Source organism: Mirounga angustirostris, unplaced genomic scaffold (assembly GCF_029215605.1).
Source record: "Mirounga angustirostris isolate CCGP_5_RB_7025 unplaced genomic scaffold, mMirAng1.0.hap1 SCAF_9, whole genome shotgun sequence".
Taxonomy (NCBI): Eukaryota; Metazoa; Chordata; class Mammalia; order Carnivora; family Phocidae; genus Mirounga; species Mirounga angustirostris.
Window position 1 is genome coordinate 81,010,545 of NW_026991717.1, and position 25,649 is coordinate 81,036,193.

At 40.8% G+C, this 25,649-nt stretch overlaps 1 protein-coding gene across 3 annotated transcripts in view; it reads left to right on the forward strand.

Annotated features, from left to right (window-relative positions):
• AKAP6 (A-kinase anchoring protein 6) overlaps window positions 1-25,649 on the forward strand; it is a 500,780-nt gene that overhangs the window by 3,039 nt on the left and 472,092 nt on the right. For all 3 annotated transcript variants that reach the window (XM_064570936.1, XM_064570937.1, XM_064570938.1), the window contains exon 2: window positions 12,663-12,874. Coding sequence is in view for 1 of the 3 variants with exons in the window: in XM_064570938.1 (XP_064427008.1) it covers window positions 12,872-12,874 (3 nt within the window). In the remaining 2 variants the exon portion in view is untranslated. The remainder of the gene's footprint in view (window positions 1-12,662; window positions 12,875-25,649) is intronic.

Sequence of the window (25,649 nt, forward strand, 5' to 3'; positions counted from 1 at the left end):
AAACATTTTGAGGATTATATGTTATGCCTTGGAGGTTAAGGATATAGCTCTGTAGTGAGTCTACCTACTTAGGTTTGAATCCTGGCTCTGCCACTTAAAGCAGCAAGATCTTAGGCAACTCTGGGTACTTCTGTTCCTTATCTGTAAAATGAGAATGAGTACTTGTCTCCCAGGATGCCTTTTTTTTTTTTTTCTCCCAGGGTTCTTTAAAGATTAAATGAATGAATACATATTCCAACAGTGCCTGTCACATAATTAGCTATTATAAGCATAATTATTATTATACTTTTTTCCTCATTTCTCAAAAAGTAGCTCACATTTGACTAAAATATTTGAATGCCTTACTCTATATACCTTTTCTGTATATGCCTCCTTAGTACTTTAGGCTGAGACTGGATTTTTATTTTTATTTATTTTTCTTTTTTAAAGATTTATTTATTTATTTTAGAGAGAGAGAGAGCACATGCATACAAGTGGGGGATGGACAGAGGGAGAGAAGCTTCAGGCAGATGCCCCACTGAGTCTGGAACCCAGTGCGGGGCTCAACTGGGGCTCAATGTGGGGCTCAATGCAGGGCTCAATCTCACTACCCATGAGACTCGACCTGAGCCAAAACCAAGAGTGGGATATTTAACCGACTGAGCCATCCAGGCGCCTCCTAGGCTGAGAGTGTATTTTTAAAAGGTAGCTTTTAGATACAATGAAAAATGGGAGAAATATAACAATTTATAGATTAATAGAAGAGCCCATTTCTAGGAAGCCAGATAAGAAGGAAATATTTGGAAACTCTGTTAGAGAACTAGCACTTAGAGTATGCCTTTTCCTAGTTTAAATTATGAGTGGCTCCATATCCCTCTTCCTTCCCAGATGGAGACTTCTTTAAGTCACATTCAAGATCCTTTCCTTCTGTTTCCCTGTCCAGCCTTATCTTGCACACTCCTCTCATCTTTTGTAAGTCAAGTGAACAAGGAAAGTGTAAATCACTACAAATATGTCATTCTTAGTAGAAAAACCTCAAAAGTTCCTCTTTTAGCCATAGCAAGTTTGTAGTGATTTTTGATGTACATTTATATACACTTATACTTCACATAGTGCAACAAATTTACTCTCTATTATTCACATGTGAATTATTTAGTTCAATGGTTCTCAATTCTGACTGATCACTAGAATAATTTGGGAGGCTTTGAAAAATACATGTAATAGTTCAGATATTATAGTGGCTTATTTCTTTTCATTTAATAATCCACTGTGGATATTTCTGGTTGAAGAGCAATTCTCTTCCACTGATGATGCAGGGTTGTCTATCCTGGGGGCTTAGGGATTCCATCTCTGTCTTCTTGGTATCATCTGGTTTGCTAGGGCTTTCTTCTCTTCCCCATCAGAGTTTACCTCTTCCAGGAAGTGACAACATGGATGGGCCTTGAAGGTGTTATGCTGAAATAAGTCAGAGAAAGACAAATATTGTATGATCTCACATGTATGTGGAATCTTAAAAAATAAACAAATGAAACTCTTAGATACAGAGGACAGATTGGTGATTGCCAGAGGTGGGGGGAGAGAGGTGGGCAAAGAATTGAAGGGGGTCAAAATGAAACTTGGATAAATGCTTTGCTCAAGGACATACACTTTAGGTGAGTATAGAGCCTACAGAGGAGTTTAGGTTCTAGAGCATACATTCTTTTACAACTTCATACCTTTCTTCTTGCCCCTTTCCTTCTCTCTGCTTCTCCCCTTCTGCTTTCCCTCATTTTCTTTCCCATTTTTTCCCCTCCTCCCTCCCTTTTCCCTGCCTTTTTTTCTCTTCCTCTTTCTCCTATCCCTCTTACTCCCCTTTTCCCCGCTTTTTCCTCTTTTCTCTTCCTTCTTTTTCCTTCTCCCTTCCCCTTTATGCATTCCTCCTTTCCCTCTTTCTTAAGGCACTTACAAATGTGGCATTTTACTTCTTAGACTCTCATAATGGTATTAGGTAAGCAGAACAGTTATTCCTCATTTTACAGATGAGGAATCTGAGAGGTTAAGTGACTTGGCCAATTTCCCATGGCTAGTTCATGTTTGGGCTTCAACCTAATTGTCTTCCCACTAGTCTGATTAGTGCCTGTCTCACAGCATGCACCACCTTGCAGGTATCAATGGTTACTGATGGCAGATGGTGATACCTCTCCTCCAAAACATTCATTAGCTTCCAGCTGAGTGGAGTGAATCCTGAGGTAATTTAGGAGCCAGAGCAGGTTTGTGAGGGAGACCATGGGGCAGGTGGGACTTGGATTCTCCTCAAATTCCACCATCTGAGTAAAATTTACTCATAAAGCTGTCTCCTGCAAAAGAGGACTCCAAATGGATTTCAGAACCCACCAATGCACGGGAGCCCTACCCAGCGATCAGAAGTAGCACCTCAGAGTGGAGCCTCTTTTGGGGGTGGGGGAGTGTTGGTATTTACCTTTTTCAAAATCACCACTTGAAGTCCCATGTAGATAAATGGTGCTGGCTCATTTTTCCTTGGGGCATCATCTTTTTCTTCAGTGTCGCTCATCTGGTGTAGCGTATTCGTGGCATTCTACAGCAAGTGACTAACAATTCAAAATGTTAACCACACATTATTATAGTGCTGACTGACCACAGCGGTCACTGTCTACAGTTATACCACACTTCTTGGGTGTTTAAAACATTGAGCCAAGAGCCAACACACCAAGTAAAACAGGCCTTGAAGTATTTTCATTTTATATTAGTTAGGAAAAAGGTTTATTTCTTGGCCAAATTCCATACAAGATCTGGATGTCTTTTTGTTGTTGTTACTGTTTTCCTTTCTCCCTCCAGTTTTACTGAGGTATAACTGACAACATTGTAAGATATGGAAGTGTACAATGTGATGATTTGATGTATGTATACTTTGTGAAATGATTACCACAGTCAAGTTAATTAACACACCTATTACCTACATAAATTACTTTTGTGTGTGTGTGAGAGAATGCTTAAGATCTACATTCTTAGCAGATTTCAAGTGCATAGTACTGAATGAAAATTTTTACTCTTTGACTAAGATCTCCCTCCAAGTCCTGGGCAACCGCCATTCCGCGGTTTCTATGAGTTTGGCTTTTTTTTTTTTTTTTTTTTTTTAGATTCCACATATAAGGGATACCATACAGTATTTTTCTTTGGCTTTTTCTACTTAGCATAACCTTGCAGGTTCATCCTTGTTATCACAAATGGCAGGATTTCTTTCTCTTTTATGGCTGAATAATAATAATAATAGTAATGATGATAATGATAATAAAATACGCACACACAGATATATATGTATATGTATATCTCCCACATTTCTTTAATCCCTTCATCTGTTAATGGACACTTAGGTTGTTTGCGTATCTTGGCTATTGTGAATATTGCTGCAATGATCATGAGAGTGCAGCTATCTTTGAGAGACTGATTTAATTTCCTTTGGATATATACCCAGTAGTGGGGTTCCTGCACCATATGGTAACTCTATTTTAATTTTTTGAGGAACCTCCATACTGCTTTCTATAATGGTGGTACTGGTTTACATTCCCACCAACAGTATATAAGAGTATAAGGGTTCCTTTTTCTCCACATCCTCACCAACATTTTTTATCTCTCATTTTTTTGATAATAGACATCCTAACAGGTAGGAGGTGATATCTCTTTATGGTTTTTTTGTTTGTTTGTTTCAAAGATTTATTAATTTACTTGTATGTGTGTATGTGTGTGTGTGTGTATGAGAGAGAGAGAGAGAGAGAGAGAGAGAGAGAGAGAGAAGGCTGGGGGGGGAGGGACAGAGGGCGAGAGAGAGAGAGGTGCTGAACTTGGAGCCTGATGTGGGGCTCAATCCCAAGACCCTGAGATCACCTGAGCTAAAACCAAGAGTCAGATGCTTAACTGACTGTACCACCCAGGTGCCCCTCATTGTGGTTTTGATTTGCATTTCCCTGATTAATGATATTGAATATCTTTTTATATTTTGCTATTTGCTATATGTATATCTTCTTTGGAAAAATGTCTATTCAGGTCCTTTGCCCATTTAAGAATCTGATTATTTATTTTTTTGCTATTGAGTTGTAAGAGTTCCTTATATATTTGGGATATTAACCCTTTATTGGATATATGGTTTGCAAACATTTTCTACTTATTGTTTCCTTTGCTGTGCAGAAACTTTAGTTTGGTGTAGTCCTACTTGTTTATTTTTGCTTTTGTTGCCCATGCTTTGGTGTCATATAAAAAAAAATCATTGACGAGAACAATATCAAGGAAATTTTCCCCTATATTTTCTTCTAAGACTTTTATGGTTTTAGGTCTTATTCTTAAGTCTTTAATCCACTTTGAGTTAATTTTTGTAAATGGTGTAAGATAAGGGCCCAGTTTCATTCTTTTAAATGTTGATATCCAGTTTTCCCAACACCATTTATTGAAGAGGCTATTTTTCCCCATTTTGTATTCTTGGTGACCTTGTTGAAAATTAGTTGACCATATATACATGGGTTTATTTCTCTATTCTGTTCCATTGATCTATGTGTCTATTTTTATGTCTATATCATACTGTTCTGATTACTATATTAAGATAGTTTGAAATCAGGAAGTGTTATGCCTCTTTTTGCTTTGCACTTCTTGCTCAAGATTGCTTTAGCTATTTGTAGTATTTTGTAGTTCCATGCAAATTTTAGTATTGTTTTTTCTATTTCTGTAAATGCATTGGAGTTTTGATAAGGGTTGAATTGTATCTGAAGATTGGGTAGTATCGACATTTTAACAATATTAATTATTCTAATCCATAAACATGGGCTGTCTTTCTATTTATTAGTGTCTTCTCTAATTTCTTTCATCAGTGTTTTGTAGTTTTCAGTGTATAAGCCTCTCACCTCCTTGGTTAAATTTATTCCTAAGTATTTTATTCTTTTGGATGCTATTGTAAATGGGATTGTTTTCTACTTTCTTTTTTGGATACTTTGTTGTTAGTATATAGAAACATAACTGATTTTTGAAGAGCTGGGTATCTTAATCTGTTTGGGCTACTGAACAGAAGTACCATAGACTGGGTAACTTATTAACAGCAGACAATGATTTCTCATAGTTGTGGAGTCTGGGAAGTCCAAGATCAAGGAGCTGGTAGATTCAATGTGTGGTGAGAATCCATTCTTAGGTTCTTCATTCATGAATGCAAAATGGACAAGATTAAGACCTATGAAAAAATTAAATTCTAAAATAAGAAAGCCCCAGAAATACAATGTTTCATATGTTGCTCCCGAATGTTTTCCTTTCCCTACATAAAGCTGCACAATTGTGCTTCTGCCCACACATTAAAGCCGTTTGGTTTCATGTCAAAGGTTTGTGTTTGGAGTTAAATCTAAGTGAAGCAGCAAACCATACTAACTCTGTAAGTCAGGCAAGATAAAATCTTAAATGCAGAAGGATGTCAGGGAAATCTCTGAACTGGTTGGGCCAGTTTCTTTGGACAAAATCACCCCAAGGTCTCCAAATCTAGGTGTTCATTTGGGATCTAATTTGCCTTCCCTGGGCTTTTTAAAAGACTTGTTATTCATTTATTTTGAGAGGGGAGGAGCAGAGAGAAAGGGAGAGAGAATCTCAAGTAGACTCCACGCTGAGCATAGAGCCCGACACAGGGCTTGATCTCACGACCGTGAGATCACGACCTGGGCCAAAATGAAGAGTCGACTGCCCAACCAACTGAGCCACCCAGGCGCCCCCTTTTCCTGGACTTTTTGAGGCTTTTTGGCCTTTACCGATGGGAATTTTCCCTGGGAAAGGACAGAGGAATGGGGCTCAGGCTGACTGGGTTGTGAGATCACTGTCATAAATCGGGGAATGTCCAGGAGATAAGATAATGCTTTGCATCTTCCTTGTGGTGCGATCTTGCCAGTTCAGGCCCTGATCCTACCACTTTTAGGGGTCTCATTGCTAAGGTTCAACACTTTAGAACCCAACCTTTTCTTTCCCTTCCAAGGAAGCTGCGTGCCAATGGTGCCAACTTGCACCTTCCACAGTGTCTCTAGTGGCTCTCCAGACCAGTTAGGTCTCTCTGTGATTGTGACTGAAATCCCAAAGTTACTGGCTGAAGCAGAAAAGTGGACCTTTTGGCTCTTACAATCTACAGAGCCAGAGTAGGGCTGATTTCTGGCTCAAGCGGTCTCACCAACTCAGCTCAGCTCTGCTCTTTGTCTTGTTGGCTTTATCCTTAGACAGCTCTTCATTCATGAATGCAAAATGGGCAAGCAGCTTCAAATTTGACATCCTTTCACTTTCAGACCAGGAGCCAACAGTGATTTTTATTAATACGTCTCATTGCATCTCATTGGCTTCAGTGGGGTCCCATACTCATCTCTAACTAATGTCTGTAGGTCAGGGGAATGTAACAAACTGGTTGGCTAAAGACTGAGTCACATGCTCCATTCCTTTAATTGGATTCCCACCTAGTATGTGGAAGAGGTGATGTCTGGAAATAATAAATCCAGACTTCAGGTAACAACAATAATAACTGAGCTTCTTTTTTTTTTTTTTTTTTTAAGATTTTATTTATTTATTTATTTGAGACAGAGAGAATGAGAGAGAGAGAGAGCACATGAGAGGGGGGAGGGTCAGAGGGAGAAGCAGGCTCCCTGCCAAGCAGGGAGCCCGATGCAGGACTCGATCCAGGGACTCTAGGATCATGACAGGAGCCGAAGGCAGTCGCTTAACCAACTGAGCCACCCAGGCGCCCAATAACTGAGCTTCTATATCTCATTATTATGTCTGCAAGTTCTCTTCTGATCACCAATGATTAATTATCTTTAGATAAGAATTTTTGCTTTGCCTGGTTATCTAAAGAAAGTAGAAGCTATGCTGAGCCTCTAACAGTAAGAGCCACAAATGTCCACTCTAGTTTGGTGTCCAAATATTTTTGGCCTCCGGATATCTCAGAAAGTATATAAAATATAGTGATTGAGGCAGCATCCACGGGCAGCATGGGTGTATGGTCATATAAGCATGTGGTTGGAGTGTTTGAATACTTGTATGTTTTGTGAGCGAAGGTCAGTTTTGAAGTAGAATTGGGCATTTTTGGTAGAGGATTAGCCAAACACTTTATCTTTGTGAGAGAATTTGACCCTTTGGTTAGCTCTGTAGCTCTGTTCCCCTGGAAACCTGAAAATGATAAAATGTCAATAATATTTCTAGGCAACATTGCTTAGGGTAAAAATGGCCCTTGGTTAGTAAAAATGACTACCTGAGGTAGGAGAATTTCCCTGGTCTGGCCCTGACTGTGCTCTCTAAGAGGGGCTGTTTGTCCATTCTGCATATGACCCTAACCCTGGGGGATCTCTAAGAGGTCCCCTCCCCACCATCCATTGTATTCTCCAACTACCTCTGAAGTGAGTGATGAGGGGTAAGCCCTTGTTGGTCTGGATTGAGATAACTATAAATCCTGAGAGGAAGCCAACATTTGGGGCTCTTCTGAGCACAGTGACTCTTATAATTGGGCATACCTTTTGGGGGAACCCTGAAAATTACATCTGTGAAATTGTTCCAAAGATACGGGCTCCTGTGAGGAATAATGCTTTTAAGGCTGGTTGCTCTTGAACTTGCTTGTGTTCTACTCATTGTTCTTGAGCTGTCACCTCGGGGCCAGATACAGTAGCTCCTGGATACTGTGTGGATTGCCACAAGATTCTGACAGAAGAGTAGTGCCTGATGCTGCCCTGATGGCAAACTCTCTGAGCTGACCAGTTGGCTGTGATAGTCTTGTGTGTGTGGATGTTCACTGGGGCTTAAGAAGACCCACGGGTGGTATTGCAGACACATACGTAAAATGCAGCCTGAAACGAGGCTCAGATTCCAGATATCATGATATGGCAGAGATTGGATGACTGTTTATTATGCCTGTTTCCTTTTCTTCCTGGGCACAAAGCTAGATTCCATTTCCCAGTCTCTCTTGCAGCATGTGTGGTCATTTGAGTTCTAACCAATGGAATGTGGATGGAAGTGAAGAAGCATACTTCCAGATCTGGCCCATAATAACCTTCCCTATGCCATCTCTATCTGCCCAATGAATGCCCAGGTCTCTAAGGCTCAAGAGGAAGGTGAAACCTCAAGACAGAGACCCTGAATCACCACATAGAAGGTCACCTGTCATCGGGCACATCCATTTAGACTACAAAAGGAACATACCATTATTATATTTAGCCAGGGTAATTCAGAGGCTCACCTGTGAAATCAACTAGTATTTCCCCAATTAACAGTTGCTAACTAACAACTAACAGTCCTCAGATCCAGAAATTTTAACATGATACACTAAGGGATGCAGGCTTGCCACATTTCCAGGAATAGCTTTAGGGTTTTTTTTTTTTTTTTAATTTAATTTTTTATTTTTTTTAAAAGATTTTATTTATTTATTTGAGACAGAATGAGAGAGAGAGAGAGCACATGAGAGGGGGAGGGTCAGAGGGAGAAGCAGACTCCCTGCCGAGCAGGGAGCCCGATGCGGGACTCAATCCAGGGACTCCAGGATCATGACCTGAGCCGAAGGCAGTCGCTTAACCAACTGAGCCACCCAGGCGCCCAGCTTTAGGGTTTTTTAAACCCCTAAAATACAAACACAAGATGTATGTTTACATCATGAGCTGATGATTTGGAAATAAGATTCATTTACTACTCCTGAAATGGTAAGAATTTGGGACACAACTCCTAATTTTAAGTAGGGGAAAATGGCCAGGAGGGAACATTTGTATAAATGTTGCTCTGTCTACAATACCACCACCAATTTCTGCCTTGCCAGTTCAGAATGGCAGAGAAAGACTACAAATAGAGACTACAAATAGACTGTTGTACTGGAGATGAGAGAAGTTTCACTTTTTCCTCTTCTAGCCTCCAGACTAAATCAGGGGTTAAGGGGGGGTTCTAGCCCATTATGGATGGACAGCCAGTGGAACTTTAGTCCATGGAAAAAGAATTCTATGGCTAAATAAGTTAGGGAAATAGTACATAGAATATTTTCCCCATGAGAGGATCTCAATGCATATCAGCATATTAAAGGCTCTGAGAAGCTCTGTAATTAGGAAACCTGTTTTTAACATTGTAAGTTTATAATCAATAACAATACATGTTATAATTTTAATATATTTTATGAAGTTATTTAATTTCTATTTTATTAAATTGTTACAATTATAAAAAATTTATTTTAAGTAGGCTCCCTGACCAACATGGGGCTTGAATTCAGGGCCCTGAGATCAAGAGTTGCGTGCTTTACCGACTGAGCCAACCAGGAGCCCCTAAATTGTTATATATTTATTTATAAATAGATAATTTGTGTGTAGTAAACTACCCCCAAATTTCTTTACTATAGTAAAAGTTTATTTCTCACTCATTACAGTTCCATGTGGGTCAGTGGGTGGTTGGGAGAGCATGGTTCTAGCACATTGTCATTTAGGGACCTGGACCCCATCCACTGTGTGGGGCTTCAGAATTTTCCACTAGATACTTTGCATCCAGCTAGCAGGGACGGAAGTATGGCGAAGGCACACATGCTCTTAACTCTTTGGAGGTGTTTCTTTTCACTTCTACTCACATTCCATTGGTAAGAACCAATCCCAAGGTCCACCTACAGGTAAGGGCACTGGGAATGTACCTAGGAGGAAGAGGTAAAACATGGATGTTGGTGAGCAATCCCAGTAGCTGTCACAAGTTGTTCTGCTGAATCCCAAATATTTATTTTCTCCCTTTTGCCCTACAGCAAACATGTATTCACATCCCAAGGAAGCTACCTAAAGTCCCACATAGTCACTATGTCAGTTGAAAATCCAGGATTTTTCAGTGATGCAGAGTCGTCTCTGTCAGAGGCAAAACGGGAGACATATGGTGGTCCCTAACCCACAGCAGTTCTGAAATCCTTCTAGTCATTCAGGTCTGAAGCTCCCTGACTCATTTCACTCTTCTGGCCTTGATTCTGTTCTCTGGGAGAAACTCATTTGTTCTTTGTTGCCTGTGGCCCTGGCTCTGTCCACTGAGAGTATCCCTTGTCCATTACCTTTCCTGATCTCATCTGAAGTGAGTGGTGAGGAGTAAGCCCTCCTTGGTGGCTGTGTAGACTTTGCAAGCCATTTCCTAACCATCTGAGTCCACAGTGCAGAATCTGGCTGGATGTACAGTTGAGCCTCCATTGATTGGGGTGAGTGGGCTATTAATGACAATAGTAACAAGGTTTGACATTTCTATGGTGCTTCTGGTTTCCAAATGCTTTTATATACATTATTGCATGCAATCCTCAAAACAACCCGTGACGTGGGGATATGTAACAGTGAAAAATAAAACACTGGGAAGTCTAAAGTGAACGATTATAGGTCCATTCAGAAGGCAAGAAAACACTTTATGATTTGCTTCTGCTTTATGGGTCCCCCCCGCCTTTTTTTTCAAACCTGATCTGGGCCATTTTGTGGGCTAATGATTCAGCCTGCTCAGGTTGTTAAAAGTCTGGTATGGCCTCAGATTTGATGAGCCATCCATCTCTTCCCAGCAAACAAATGAGTTGCTTTTGGTAAAGGAGACTGACAAGATTCTTCTCATTTTGAGAAACTGTATTCAAGTCTGAAATACCTGATTCCACCCTGCTCTCTCCTCTTTACAGAATTATGGGATTTCAGCTCTGGAAAGGCCAGTAATATTGTTCTAGACCCATGACTCATTCCATCTTTCTCAGAGGCTGAGGAGTTCTTCAGAGGTGCCTTCCTGGGTCAGTTCAGAGCAGATGAAGTAAGGGGTTGGGGTTGAGAAGGGTTCATCAGTTTTGGCTCTGGGCTTCTTTTTTTTTTTTTTTATTTGATAGAGAGAGAAATAGCGAGAGCAGGAACACAAGCAGGGGGGATGGGAGAGGGAGAAGCAGGCTTCTTGCTGAGCAGGGAGCCTGGTGTGGGACTCGATCCCAGGACCCTGGGATCATGACCTGAGCCAAAGGCAGACACTTAACGACTGAGCCACCCAGGCGCCCGTGGCTCTGGGCTTCTTATCACCCCTCAATCAGGGCAACCTGGCTTTGGACTATATCATTAGAATAAGGGGTTCAACCACTAGCAAAACTTGCAAACCATGGTTATTAGTTAAATAATAACCATGAATGGTTATTATTTATTAATAACCTCTCCATATGAAAAACTTGAGGTCCAGAGAGGTTAATTGACTAGCCTGAATGCACACAGATGCTTACTGGAGGAACTGGCATTAACACTGTGTTTCCTGGAGTGGTTGCCTGTTACTTCTCTTGGTGTAGCATGTGGTCTAAGATAAAGGGTGGGTGTCAGTGACTGAGATCATGGGTAACTTGGGCAGGCAGCTTCAACCTCTTGCACTTGGTCTCCCAAGTCCTCATTAGGTGAAACAAGAACAATCCTAGCTTCCTTTCCAGGGTAGGGTTGCTCTGTGAATGGCTGATGGTGCACCCTGCTAGGATCTTGGCACCTCTCAGGCAATTTCTTCAGCCCTTATTTACCAGGGCACTGCCTGAATTCCTTCTGCCATTCTATCTCCTCGTCCCGCATGCAGTTAGCTAACAGTGCCATTTAAAATCTCAAGTTGGCGAGGACAACATAATTGTCCTGTTAGATTTTGGGCTTTTAGAATGTTGTTCTTCCCCAGAATTTGAAGATAGAGTGGGTGGAGTTCAGCTTGATTCTATCTCAATCCATGGTCTAAGAGTATTAAATATGCAAGAAATGGCTGCTCTGTCCATCTCCCCGCCCCCCACCATCTCCATTCTTACCACATAATATTTGTTTCTGCACAGGACTAGAAAAGAGTGATTGCTTTAAATTCACTTTTCTTTTATCCATTGGGGAAATACCTCACTGTGTCTTGTTTAAATGTAGCTTTTCACACAGTTGCAGCTTTTGTGGGGGGAGGGGTGTGAGTAATTTCCTCCTGTGTGTCTTATTGCCCTGAAGGGAGGAAAACAGAGCCCCTGTGTTCGGAATGTCAGTGACTTCAGAAGTTCTAGCAGGTTGGTTACTTGTTCCAGCCACCAGGTTTGGTCCCCCCAAAGATTTGCATTTTGGCTGTGAGTAGGAAAGGTTCTCTGCAGACCAAGGGATGGGCCCCTGGAAATTGAGAGTGGTGTGGTGTGCGCCCTAGATCCTCCTTGCATGCCCCCGTCCATGCTCAAGTGAGAGCTAGTGCTCTGCTGCACAAGAAAGGTCCTGTGGGTCGGTGTCCATCAGGGGAAATGATCACGGCAGACTTTATTGGTGGGAGTTTGCCCATGTTTTCAGAATTAAAGCTTATTTACTTTAGAGTTAGAGTCACTTTCTTAGCTGTTTATATTCCATTTTTAATTCTTTTCCTGCCCACTGCTTTGTTCTTTCGGTTTTTGACAAGTGAACAAAAATTCTTTTTATTAACTTTTAAAAAGCTATCATAATGCTGTCCAGAGAGGAAGAAGTGATCAAATTGCCCAACAGAAAAACATTGTGCATTTGTTTTTATTTGCTCAGTACTAAATCTCTATCTCTCCCCCCCCCAACCTTATTCTCTCCTAAATGTGTAACAACAAAGTAGGAAGTAATTTTTATTTTTCCACATGTGCCTTCAGGGAAATCCCTTTTAAATCTATGGATTTTAGTCCAATGAGGGATCCTCTTCCTTTGGTCTACATTTTGCATATCGTCTGTTTCTTACAGGGCTTCCGTATTGTCTCAGGCGCCACTGGAAATGCAGCAAGGATTCCTAGCACATCCCAGTTGCCATAGCAACAGCAGTCTTTCCCATAATGAGCTGCATCATCTGAACTGATGTCACAGCATCATGCAGCAGGTCAAACAAGGCATCTCCTAGTATTGCATCCTACAGATGTGCTGTAAACATCAAAAGGAGACGGTGGGAGCAGGAGATGGTGAGTGTTGAATGTCTGGGCCTTAATTGCATGGCTGTTTTGTTGGTTAGTCGGTGTCTGCTAAGGCAGAGATGGGGGGGATGTTGTCTGCTTAAAATGGACTAGAGAAAAGGCTGTTTTACCTAAATCTGTTTTTCAGGCTGCTGGGTTAAGACAAAGGCCTGTTAAGAGTCATAGAGGAATCATAATACATAGAATTATTCTTGCTCCATCTCTGCCTGTTATTTTTGGTGTTCTCATAGAATTTTTCATAAACATAAGATAATTTCTATTGCAAAATCCCAAGTAGGCTCTCAAATGAGTTCACGGTATTTCAGCATTGTAAAGATAGAGATTTCTTTTTTTATGGGACAGAGCTAATTGGTCCCCTATTTGCTCTTGTGATTTTTGAAATATTTAGTGATTTACAGTATGAAATTTAGTATTTACCTCATTTAGGTTTCAGTTTCTTCATGGCAAGGAACAAATGCTGAATAAGCATTTGACATAACCCTGATGTGAAAGGGGATCTCTTGCATGTTTAACACAGAATTTATTAAAAGCACGAAGACCCAAACCAAATGAAATTACTTGAGCCTTTTGATTTATATGGTAGTCCTTCAACCCATGTCCTTCATAGTTAGTTGAAAGCCTGCCACGATATTTTCCCATCTCTAGCTAGTCTCTAAAATAGCCGGAGTTGTTTGCAGGTGGACTTGTAACAAGTCTGCTCTCTGCGGCAGTTGCAGTGAAGGGTAACGCTGAGGAGAGCCCCTGGAAGTGCCCGTGGTGCTGCTCTTAACTTTAGCCAGAATCCGGTAAGATGAATAAATAACAGGGTTCTCAGTGACTGTGGGGAATACAGATCTCTGGGCTTAGTCATAGCCTCAACTCAATTCTGAAACTCCAGATAAACATGTATCATGTTCATTTCAACTCTTAGCTATTTCTTAGGCATCTCCGTTGTGTGTGTGTGTGTGTGTGTGTATTTTTCCCCCTAAAAACTGTGGCCTGACAATGTCAGATAAGGAGCAGTGTGTTGCCTTTTGTTTTGGGAAATGAAATGGATTTTCCTGGTGCAGCTGATTGCTACTAAGAGAGAGAAAGGAGGAGGCACATGTCAGTTCAGTTGATCAATATGTCCACTTGGAATCAGGGAGTGGTCTTTTGGCTCAGTGCTGCTGAGTTGATAGTTTTTATTTGAGAAGTCTTATAGGAAAGAATGGCAACCCCCAAGTTCCTCTTCTTTTAGGCTGTTTATTGAGCCTAAAAGAGATGTATCCTAGAAGCAGGGAGAGCAATACCTTTAGCCAGCTTGGAGTGATTCTTTTTTTTTTTTTTTTTTTTTTTGATCATATTGGTCCCATTAGGCACTAGCTGGAATGAGAGACCTTAGATTTTAATTAGTTTGTTTATACACATCACATACATACTACTCTCTGTCCTTTAAGCTTATGTGACTGACATGCAGCTATTTGGGATGGGAGAGGTCAGCTCAGCCTGTTTTATTGCAAGCACTTAGGAGCATGAATTGTTCATTGCCTGCTTTTTTGTTGTATAATGTGAACAGAAAGCTTTGCTGGGACTGCTGGGTGTGAACGCAGCTAAGTCAGAAGCTCTAAGGTGACAGGGAGGAGTCCTAGATGGAGATGGGGGAGGGGACAGTGTTCTAGTTGCTGGATTATGAGTCTGGAGAAAATCACTCAGTGCCCATTAGAATTCTTTTAAAGTATTACTTCCAAGGAAAAGCAATGAAGAAAGACTTGTTTGGTAACATGAATTGTTAGGAGCAAAAATAACCAAAGGCAGCATTTTAATGAGTTTTCTATTTGCTTAATTTTTGTTTCTTTTGTCTAACAGTGTGTTTAGCTGCTTCATCATGGGTGATTTGTACAATTACTGGAAGTCGCAGAAGCCAGATTCCTTAAGGGCAGTGTTAGAAAAAGTGGAGTCATGCTTTGAGGGTGGGGAAGGCTCTGGTGGGTGTGGGCTGACGCAGTTATCTGGTGGACTATCCTCTCTGTTCCAAGGAAACTGTGACTCCCCCCTACCCCCCTGCAACTATTCAAAATGCGGTTACAGTTCTCCAACTTTATGCTTTTGTGCTCTTTTTGCTCCAGGAGAACAAAGCCCTAGTAATGGGAGCTGTCATCCTAATGCTCGGTTTCTTTGCAGAGGGCCACAGCCCGTGATGCTCTCTGATTAGCTGTGTGTCTTAATTACTGGCTCAGGCTAGTTCACTTGCCTTAGTTTTAATATATCCCCAAGGGGTTGGATGGGGGGGGGTGTGTGTGTATGGGGGAAGGGAGAGATTGCTCTATGGCTGCATTTAGTGGTGTTTCACTGAAACTTTCTAGAATTTAGAGAATTTTGTTTCTCAGTGATGAGTGAAAGATCATCAAGACCATATTTACTATGTGGCCAAGTTTCCACCATGGAAACCTCGCAAGAAGTTAACCTCCTCCATGCTTTTGGTTATGGCTTTTTTTTTTTTTTCTGAATTACAGAGTTGCAAAGGAGTTAATTATTTGTGGGAGTGATAAAAATAGTAATCAAAATAACAGTCACAGCTATCATTTATTTAGTTCTTATTATGTATCAGGCACTGGACCTAACATCGTGTATATATCTTACTTAGCCCTTATAATGACACTATGAGATAGAGAATGATAATTTCACTTTACAAGATTAAGTGATACTCATGTTTCGCAGAAACCAAGTCTCTGCCAGGTTAACAAATTTCGCTAAGGTCATATAGTTAATAAGTGATTGGGTCAGGATTCCAAACCAATGTGATTTGACTGTGATGCCCACATGCTTACTCACACATGTCTTAGTTTTACGACATCTTAACTGTATATACCATACAGATCGGTCATCTTTACTCTATCACACTCACCCCACCCTTCTCATTCTAATTGGAAAATCAGATTTCACATTTTCTCATGTGGAATGAAATCCCATTTATGACACCAACTACAATTTTACTGCAGGGAAGAGCTTGAATTTTGATGAGGTCCTTGTCTGATCCTAGAGATTTAAGTAATGTGGAATTGATGCTCAGAACTTTTGCCACTGCCCTTGCTCGACACATCTTTCTAGCAGAATCTGCATATGGGAAATGCTACATGAATGAGTGTGAACATGATGGAATTGTACTAAAAGCAGGTTTTACCTAGGTCAGTAATGAATCAAGTTTGTTGTACCTGTCTTATCAGCTACATATATAGTACTCTGCTAACTTTAAGACATTTGCATTCCCTGGTAATACCAGGTGAGGAATAGAAGAGAAGAGTTCTCTCACAGCCAGAAGGCGTACTCCAAATCCATCTCTTGGGTCAAGAAGATCAAAAGAGAGTTGTTTTGCTGAGTATCTCAGTGGCTGAATCCAAATGCTGCCTATCTCTGACAAAGTACCAGAATGCCGGGATTGTGCAACATCCTGGAAGCCTTGTGTTTGAGGACAGCTGATACAGTCATCTCTGCATCATCTTGCCCATCCCCAGCTCTCCATGCCCAGCATCATTAGTGGGCTCTGAGGGCTGTTCTTTGTTTGACTATGGGGCTAATGCATACACTGACAGCACATTGATATTGATTCTGGTATGGTGAATACTTAGAAATATCATTCCACGGAGCTCATTAGCCTTTTCTAGGTTCGGGGAAGAAGTTAACCTTTGTCCCAGCTTGCTCCAAGGAGGCCCAAGCTTGTGTCTGCGTGAGCTAGAGAAATGAGAGGCTGATATGAAAGCAGTAGAGTTACTGGGTACAGTGACTACATGAGTTAGATTATTAATTAGGGAATAAAAAAGGCAGTGGAAGTTAGGGAAGTTGGTAGACCTGCTACGTGTGTCTGATTTCCTCCTATTTCCATTTCTAGAATCAGTGAGTTATAATTTGTTTTGATCCTATGGATTCAGTTCAATTCAACAAGTATTACTGAGTATCTACTCTGTGCCGGGCAATGTCAGGGAACATAGCAGTAAACAAGACAGATGCAAATCTCTTCCCCCATTACATTCTAGAGGGGGAGACAAAGATAAACAATAAATTTATAGTGGGGGGTGCCTGGGTGGCTCAGTCGTTTAGCGTCTGCCTTCAGCTCAGGTCATGATCCCAGGGTCCTGGGATGGAGCCCCACATCTGGCTCCTTGCTCCGCAGGAAGCCTGCTTCTCCCTCTCCCACTCCCCCTGCTTGTGTTCCCTCTCTCGCTGTGTCTCTCTCTGTCAAAAAAAAAAAAAAATTTATAGTGGAATAATTTATTCTCTCTGGTACTATAGTACTACTATTTCTATTTAGTTCTGTTCCACTTGCTAATAGATAAACCCATTATTTCTACACATATGTATAGCTGCATATGCGTATATGGTCTACATGTAGAGGTAAAATCATTGCGTCAAATGATAACTTTTTTTTTTTTCCCTGTTTGGGTTTGGATTAGAATAGTGCTGGGTATAGACAAAACATATATCGCAATTAGCCTTTTGTTGGTATAAGCTGTTTTGGGAAGTATAATTGTAACCAACCAAAAAATACATGTCTTTCTCAATTGACATGAACCTGACATATGGAAATATGAAATGTATATGACAGATCAGTTAAGGAGAGATTTTTTTCATTTTTATAAAAGATATTTCTCACTTTTTTTAAAAAAAGTTTTGTTTATTTAGAGAAAGAGTGCAAGCAGGGGGCGGGGCAAAGGGAGAGGAAGAGAGAGAATCTCAAGCGGGGAGCCCGATGCAAGGCTCAAGCTCACGACCCTGAGATCATGACCTGAGCTAAAATCATGAGTGGGACGCTTAACCAACTGAGCCACCCAGGCGCCCCTAAAAGATATTTCTCACTTTTAAGCACTGTCCAGAGAGCCCTCGAAATTGAATGTTTTAGGCTGTGTGCAGGTGGAGGTATGTGCACATGGACACAAGCACCAGTCACCTCCTGCCATGAGCAGCCTGTCCATGCCTCCTAGAATGCCTTACACACAGCACTTTAAATGGGGAGCATTTCTTTAAACAATTATACTATCTCATGGATTTAAAACTATGATTGTGATTTCATAAAACTTCCTGAAAATTTTCAGGTACATATCCATACATATATAAGGTGTGTCTGATTTGTGGCCATCACTTGGAGATTGACTACTATTCTTTGATGGCAATTGCAGATACTAACTCTGTAAGTGGGCCATGAGTGGGAAGGATTTTCAGGGGAATATCACTTTTCTTACAGGACTTTGGTCATTGCAATAGACTTTTAGGTATTTTGGATACGTAAGGAAAAAGATTTTTTCTCCGAAAGCATATACCTATCAGTAGGTGGATCCCCCAGCTGGTTTTAAGACTTGGTGAGGACAAAGGAGAGACTTTGTTTCCCTCGTAAGCCATCAGCAATGTTTTTGTCTGTTTTTCAGCAAGAGGTCATGCTTCAGACTCTTCCAGCCACCTTGAAGCTGGGTGCTTTGAGTCACAAAAACAAATGGGGAGAGAATGTGGAATCTTTAGAACAGGGTCTTAAGCCAGATAATTCATGGGCACAACGTGGCTTGCAGCTTCTTTTATATACTTCCAGGTCAGGCTTCCTGGCCTTGCAACCTGTGCTTACATAGGGCCTGTGCTAAGAAGGGTCCACACTGGATTTAATGTTCTGCTGTCATCATCTTGAAATTCTTTTCTTTTTTTTTCTTCTTTTTTGGGGGGAGGGGCATCTTGAAATCCTTTTTTAAAAAAATCTTTTTAAATCTTTTTTTTAAGATTTATTATTTGAGAGAGAGAGGGGGTGAGAGAGTGCACACATGCATGCAAGTGGGAAGGGGCAGAGGGAGAGAGAGAATCTCAAGCGGACTCCCTGCTGAGTGCAGCCTGATACAGGGCTCAATCCCACAACCCTGAGATCATGACCTGAGCTGAAATCAAGAGTCGGAGGCTCAACCAACTGAGCCACCCAGACAGCCCCCCTCATCTTGAAATTCTTTTTTTTTTTTTTTTTAAAGATTTTATTTATTTATTTGACAGAGAGAGACAGCGAGAGAGGGAACACAAGCAGGGGGAGTGGGGGAGGGAGAAGCAGGCTTCCCGCTGAGCAAGGAGCCCGATGCAGGGCTCGATCCCAGGACCCCGGGATCATGACCTGAACCGAAGGCAGTTGCTTAACGACTGAGCAACCCAGGCGCCCCCATCTTGAAATTCTTAATAATTTTTTTAAAGATTTATTTATCTATTAGAGAGAGAGAGAATCCTCAAGCAGACTCCCCTATGAGCATGGCGCCTGACGAGGGGCTCGATCCCAGAATCCAAAGATCATATCCTGAGCCAAAATCAAGAGTTGGCGTTTAACCAACTGAGCCACCCAGGTGCCCCCTTAATAATTTTTGAGCAAGGGGTTCTGTGTTTACAGTTTACACTGGACCCTGCAAATTATGTAGCCAGTCCTGTGTGGCCATTTTGATATAAAAAAGTTGACATACAAATTTGAATTCCAAGCTTCTCTTTAAGAATTAGGTGATGTGGCTCACTTGGCAAGAGTTGACATAGCAGTATTCTCCAGTTCATCAGGGTCTGCCCACCAGTCCCATCCATTTACCCCCAGCTGCTACTGCCTGAGCCCTGCAGATACTTGAGTTTGAGACCTCTGCTCTGGAATAATTCAAACAGAAATTGTAGAGCTTAAAATAACTAAAGTACCATTGTCAAAACAACCCAGAGCAAAGACCCCATACATCGTAACTTAGAGGCATCCATGGTAAATTCAGTGCCATGCACAGTAATTCAGTGGCGTTTCTTTTATAGGCAGTGGGGGACATATTACATTATACCTGAAGATATTTGGTAAGTTAGGCTTGTTTGTCATTACCATTGCTTTCAAGGGAGAAATCACATCTGCAAAGCAAGCTAATTAACCATGCTGTGGTTCATTGTTTGTATTTATTCTCCCGCCCTTTGTTTACTCCTTGATTACTTTTATCACTTCTTTGTTTAACTCTCATTTGAATTATACAACATTTTTATGCTGGCTTTTTTTTTTTTTTTTAACATTATCCTTTTTTAATATTCTCTCTCCAGGAGACTGGGGGCCTATAATTTGAAGTTATACTACTGCAAGAAGAGCTCACATTTTTTTTTTAATTAAAAAGGGAATTACAGTCAATATTTATAATGAACCCTTCCCTAACAAGGCAGTTCTAGCCATGCTAATGGTTGTAAGTCTAGATCCACCATTACTTCGTAATAATGAGATGCTGGTGACAGACTCTTGAACCTTATATTATGTGAAGCCTTCTGACCCTTCATGTTATGGTGCGAAGTGGCTGTATTAATCTACAGATGTGCAGAGAATTGTTAGAGAATTAATACGAATGAAGGATGGCACTTGCTGCACAGGAAAAAGGTAACTTTCTTTTTTTTTTTTTGGCTGGAGGAAAGTAAACTAGAACCTGACAGATACATAAGGGGCTCTTGCCTTTGCTTAGAGGACTGGGGGTGTTGGAGTCTTCTCTAAGGATCAAGCCCCAAGGACTCATGGCCTTACCATGTACCCTGTAACAATCCTAATGCCTACCGTGGCCACCATCGTACAAGCCGTAAAACCAGCTGCGTTAGATAATTTCGCTCTGCAGCTATCAACAAACGCGTCAGACATCTACCCTGTATAAGATCATGTGCTGAAGGAACAAACACTTTACAAATTAGGACAACCAAAGGCACGCACGTGTCTGTTACTTGGAGAGCTTGTTATAGATTTAACATCCTGTTGTCAGGGCTCTGCTTGCAGACAGTCCCGACTAGTTCTTCCCTTGCGTGGGAGGTACCCTGAGATGGAGCTCCAGGCATGTCCGAGGCTGCCCTCATTTTTTGTTCTTTTCATTCAATTCCTTGATTTAATTTTTTTTTCCTTTTTCTTTTTAAGACTTTATTTATTTATTTATTTGAGAGAGAGAGAGCAGGTGCGCAGTGTGTGCACACAAGTTGGGGGAGGGGCAGAGGGAGAGGGAGAAGCAGATTCCCCGCTGAGCAGGGAGCCCGATGCGGGGCTCGATCCCAGGACCCTGGGATCATGACCTGAGCCGAAGGCAGACGCTTAACCGACTGAGCCACTCAGGTACCAGTGAGATGTATACTTCTTTTTTTTTTTAAGATTTTATTTATTTATTTGACAGAGCGAGACAGGGAGAGAGGGAACACAAGCAGGGGGAGTGGGAGAGGGAGAAGCAAGCTTCCCGCTGAGCAGGGAGCCTGATGTGGGGCTCGATCCCAGGGCCCTGGGACCATGACCTGAGCCGAAGGCAGACGTTTAACTGACTGAGCCACCCAGGTGCCCTTAAATGTTTTTTCTTAAATAACTCCTTACTTTAGCCCACTCAAAATCATTGTTTTGTACCTCTCTCAGCTCTTTCAATTTTTTTTTTCTTTACTTTTTCATTTTAATTCAGCTCTTTCAATTCTTAGTGCTCATAGTTCGTTTCTATCCCACCAGTCTCTCTCTTACCACTGTCACCTTCTGGGATAGCTCTGGACCCACCATAATCCTCTCTACCAGCAGCCCCCCAGGTTCCTAGCTCCCCTGCCACAGTGTATTCCCGTTACATTAGCATAAAAATAGCCCTTCTGGGCGCCTGGGTGGCTCAGTTGGTTAAGCGACTGCCTTCGGCTCAGGTCATGATCCTGGAGTCCCAGGATCGAGTCCCGCATCGGGCTCCCTGCTCGGCAGGGAGTCTGCTTCTCCCTCTGACCCTCCCCCCTCTCATGTGTTCTCTCTCATTCTCTCTCTCTCAAATAAATAAATAAAATCTTTAAAAAAAAAATAGCCCTTCTAACACCAAGTGACACTGCAGCTCCCCTTGTGAGGTAATCTGCTTACATTTAGCTTTAGTAGTTAATTCATATATTGCACTCCATTTAACCTGTTTTTTGTTTTTTTTGTGTGTGTGTGAAGTAAAAGGGAATGACTCTTTAAAATGTATGTTAGCCACCCTTGTAGGCAGTCTGTGTGGCATCAACTGGAAATAGCCGAAATAGGCCCTTGTGTCGTAGAAGACTATATGCAAAAATGAAAACAGGTGTGCGGATGTAGTTTTAAAAAAATTTGTTCGTCAGTGTTATTCTTACATTGCATTTTCAATTGAAAATAAAGGAAAATAAGGAGGGAGGGGCTGGTGAGAAAGAAGGCGGACACCACAGCAAGTTCCCACAGCAATGCATCTTTCCTCGGCCTCGACCGGGAGGGGCACATAGCTTCTCGGACACTCTAGGGGAAGACCTGTCTCAGCGGAGCGGCTGCTTGAAGAGAAAGGACAGATCTGAGAATACAGGCAACAAATAAAAACAACCTCTAAAACTGGCTCAGAGAAGTAATGATTGCTTCGAGAACTAACAAAGAATTAGACTGGTGAATTGAGATATATGGTTTTCACTAACTTAGTAATAAATAATTGATAACATGGCTTGTAAACATTTGAATTTTGGCTAATTAACCTGAAAAGGAAATAGGCTAAGAGGCAGAGGACCAAGAAAAAGGTAACATAACCAGCTTAGGAAGAGACATGTTTCACCATGTTATTTGTTATTTAGAGGGTTTTTCCTTTTGTTCTTTGCTCTGGTTAATATTATTAGGCTTATTGTGAATAAGCCCACATTTTATTTTCATTTTTTTTTTATTCTTTAAGAATATGACAAAAATCATGATCTTTGGTTTGCTGTTTTTCTCTGGTTCTTACATGTTAGATTTAACACTATCCTTGTGTAAACACCACATAGGATTAAAAAACCTAAACAAGTAGTAAAATGAGTCCTGTCAACCAGCTTGAGGAGAAAACAAAATGTCCCTTTTCAAAGATAGTCTAGAACTTCAGATGGTGATGGAAATGTCATATTACCAAACCTAAAGTGATTTTTTACAATAATTTGCACCAAATGAGGGTTTCCATTTTGGGTTTTGGAATCCTAAAATCCAAAAATTTACACATATGTATATAGACTGATACTCTCTGTGCAGGAGATTAGTGGTAGGGGAGGTGGACAGGGGCAGTTGGTCCCATGGAAGCAATAGCTAGATCTCCCTTCTTGAATCATGCTATCTGCTGATACCCTAAACCTAATCACTAAATGAGAACAGAGCCCAGGAGGGTGGATTTTGGAGCTAGGTGTATTTACCTTTGAATTTTAGCTCTAACATAAAATTATTAGACCTATGATCTTGAGTTTTCTAGAGTGTCATTTTCCCCATATATAAAATGGGGAGAATATCCATTTTATAGGATGAAATGAAGTACTTTTATGTAATGTTATTGGCACAAAGTATTTGATAAATGAAAGTTATTATTATTTCACTTCTCAGGAGTAGTGGGATAAGATTAATATTCTCCCAAGAAATATAATTTCTCAACTCCAATCCTGAAACCAAGGAAATAATTTTCAGAGCTTGCATAAATGGAAAGGAAAAGCCTTTAATATACTTTAAATGCTTATACTGTGCTATGCGCATATATTATTTCACTTAATTTCCTGTCCCTGCTTAATTTTTCCCCATAGCACTTATCATCCTCTGCAAACATTTTTCTCGTTATCTCCCCTTAGTATAAAGCAAGTTACACAAGAGCAGAGATTTTTGTCTGTTTTGTTCATTGATGTTTCCTTAGCTCCTAGAATAGTGCTTGGCATATGGTAGGTGCTCAATAAATATTTGTTTCAAGAATGCATGAATCTGGGGTGCCTGGGTGGCTCAGTCAGTTAAGTGGCTGCCTTTGGCTGCGGTCATGATCCCAGGGTGCTGGGATCAAGCCCCATGTTGGTCTCCTTGCTCAGTGGAGAATCTGCTTCTCCCTCTGTCCCTCCCCCTGTTTGTGTTTTCTCTTTCTTTCAATCTCTCTCATAAATAAATAAAATAAAAAAAAAAGAATGAATGAGTCTACATAACCCTATGAGGGAGGCAATATGATTGTACTGGATAGGTAGTAAATTAATTATCTTTTGCAGTGATGCTTTGCAAGGTTCTAAACCTCCTTGAGTGATTCTTTTTTTTTTTTTTTTTAAAGATTTTATTTATTTATTTGACAGAGAGAGTCAGCGAGAGAGGGAACACAAGCAGGGGGAGTGGGAGAGGGAGAAGCAGGCTTCCCACTGAGCAGGGAGCCCGATGCGGGGCTTGATCCCAGGACCCTGGGATCATGACCTGAGTCGAAGGCAGACGCCTAATGACTGAGCCACCCAGGCGCCCCTCCTTGAGTGATTCTTACTATTCTATATCCGAATGCCAAGAAGCCCTTGTGGCTGATGGTTAGGCTATTATGCACCATCCAATTATTCTAAATTTTCCATTGAAAGCACAGATATTGCCTAGGCCATTCTTATGGGCTCCTCCACTTTACAGGTTTCTACAAGGGACCTAGGGTTTCATAGGTCATTTGAAAGATGCATCGATTCTTCTATTGGTTGTTGTTTTTTTTCTATCTCTCTTTAGTGAACTCAAGTCTCCTTCAGAAACAGTTATTTATTCTTCTTTAAACCATGAATTCTTAGCTATAAATCTCAGATTGATGGATTGGTGGATACTGAAAGAATCTCCGGGGAAAAGACCAGATAGGGGGAATGATAAGCCATAGCAGTCAATCCTTCTCTTTTGCTATTTAAAATGCTCTAATGAGGGCGCCTGGGTGGCTCAGTCATTGGGCGTCTGCCTTCAGCTCAGGTCATGATCCCAGGGTCCTGGGATCGAGCCCTGCATCGGGCTCCCTGCTCTGCGGGGGGCCTGCTTCTCCTTTTCCCACTCCCCCTGCTTGTGTTCCCTCTCTCACTGTGTCTCTCTCTGTCAAATGAATAAAAAATAAAAAATCTTAAAAAAAAAATAAAATGCTCTAATGAGAAGTAAAGCAAAGCACAGGCACATAGCAATACAGTTGTTTGACCAGAACATACAGCCTCATAAATGGAATAATTAAGATAGCTGATTTCTGCCATTTATGTTGAATTAGAAGCAAACTGTCTTTTAGCAGTGGATATCTATAGCTGAATTTTGTACTAAAGACATAGTCTAAATGTCATGCTTTTGAACTGAGTATTTCTCAGAGAGCAGGTGTGAGATTTTTTTTTTTCTTGAAATTCAAACCATTTTGACAGCATCCTATTTTTAGAATGCCTTTCTCTGTAAAATGGCAAAACAATATCCAAAAGTAATTAGAAAAACATCCTGGGAGAAGGCTGTGTTCTGGTTGTACCATGATAATAACAGGCAGAATAAGAAAATGTAATGCTGTTAAAATTTAAAACTCATAGTGTTTTTATTTTATGGTTATGAAGCATATTGAATATGTTTGCTTTAGCAACCTCATCAAGCTACAGGATAAAAATTATGCCTCATGAAAATTTTTTTCATCTGCAATACATGCCACGGCCAGTTGAAATACAACAAGGTTATTATTGTGTTCAAATAGAATCTTATTCTGACCTATTTTTAAGAGCCCTGGGCTGGAAATAAGGAACCTGAGTTTTAGTATCTGCTGACATAATCTTCCTAAATATTAGTTTCCTCTACAATAAAACAAAAGGATTAAATTTAAATGATTTTTTGTTTCCTTTTAGCTCTAATATTTTATGCCTCACTGACAGGGTTCTCCATACCTTTCAATTGTTCAGTCGTGTCATTTTTCCAAAACAGTGTTCCATAGAATATTTTAAATTTGCTTAGTGCCCTCATGTAGGTGAAAACATATTTTAATTTTATACACTATTTAAATTTCACACTTGTATATTTCATTAGCTTGTGTTTCACAGTAGTCTTGGTGGTTAATCTGTGGTCAATGCATAC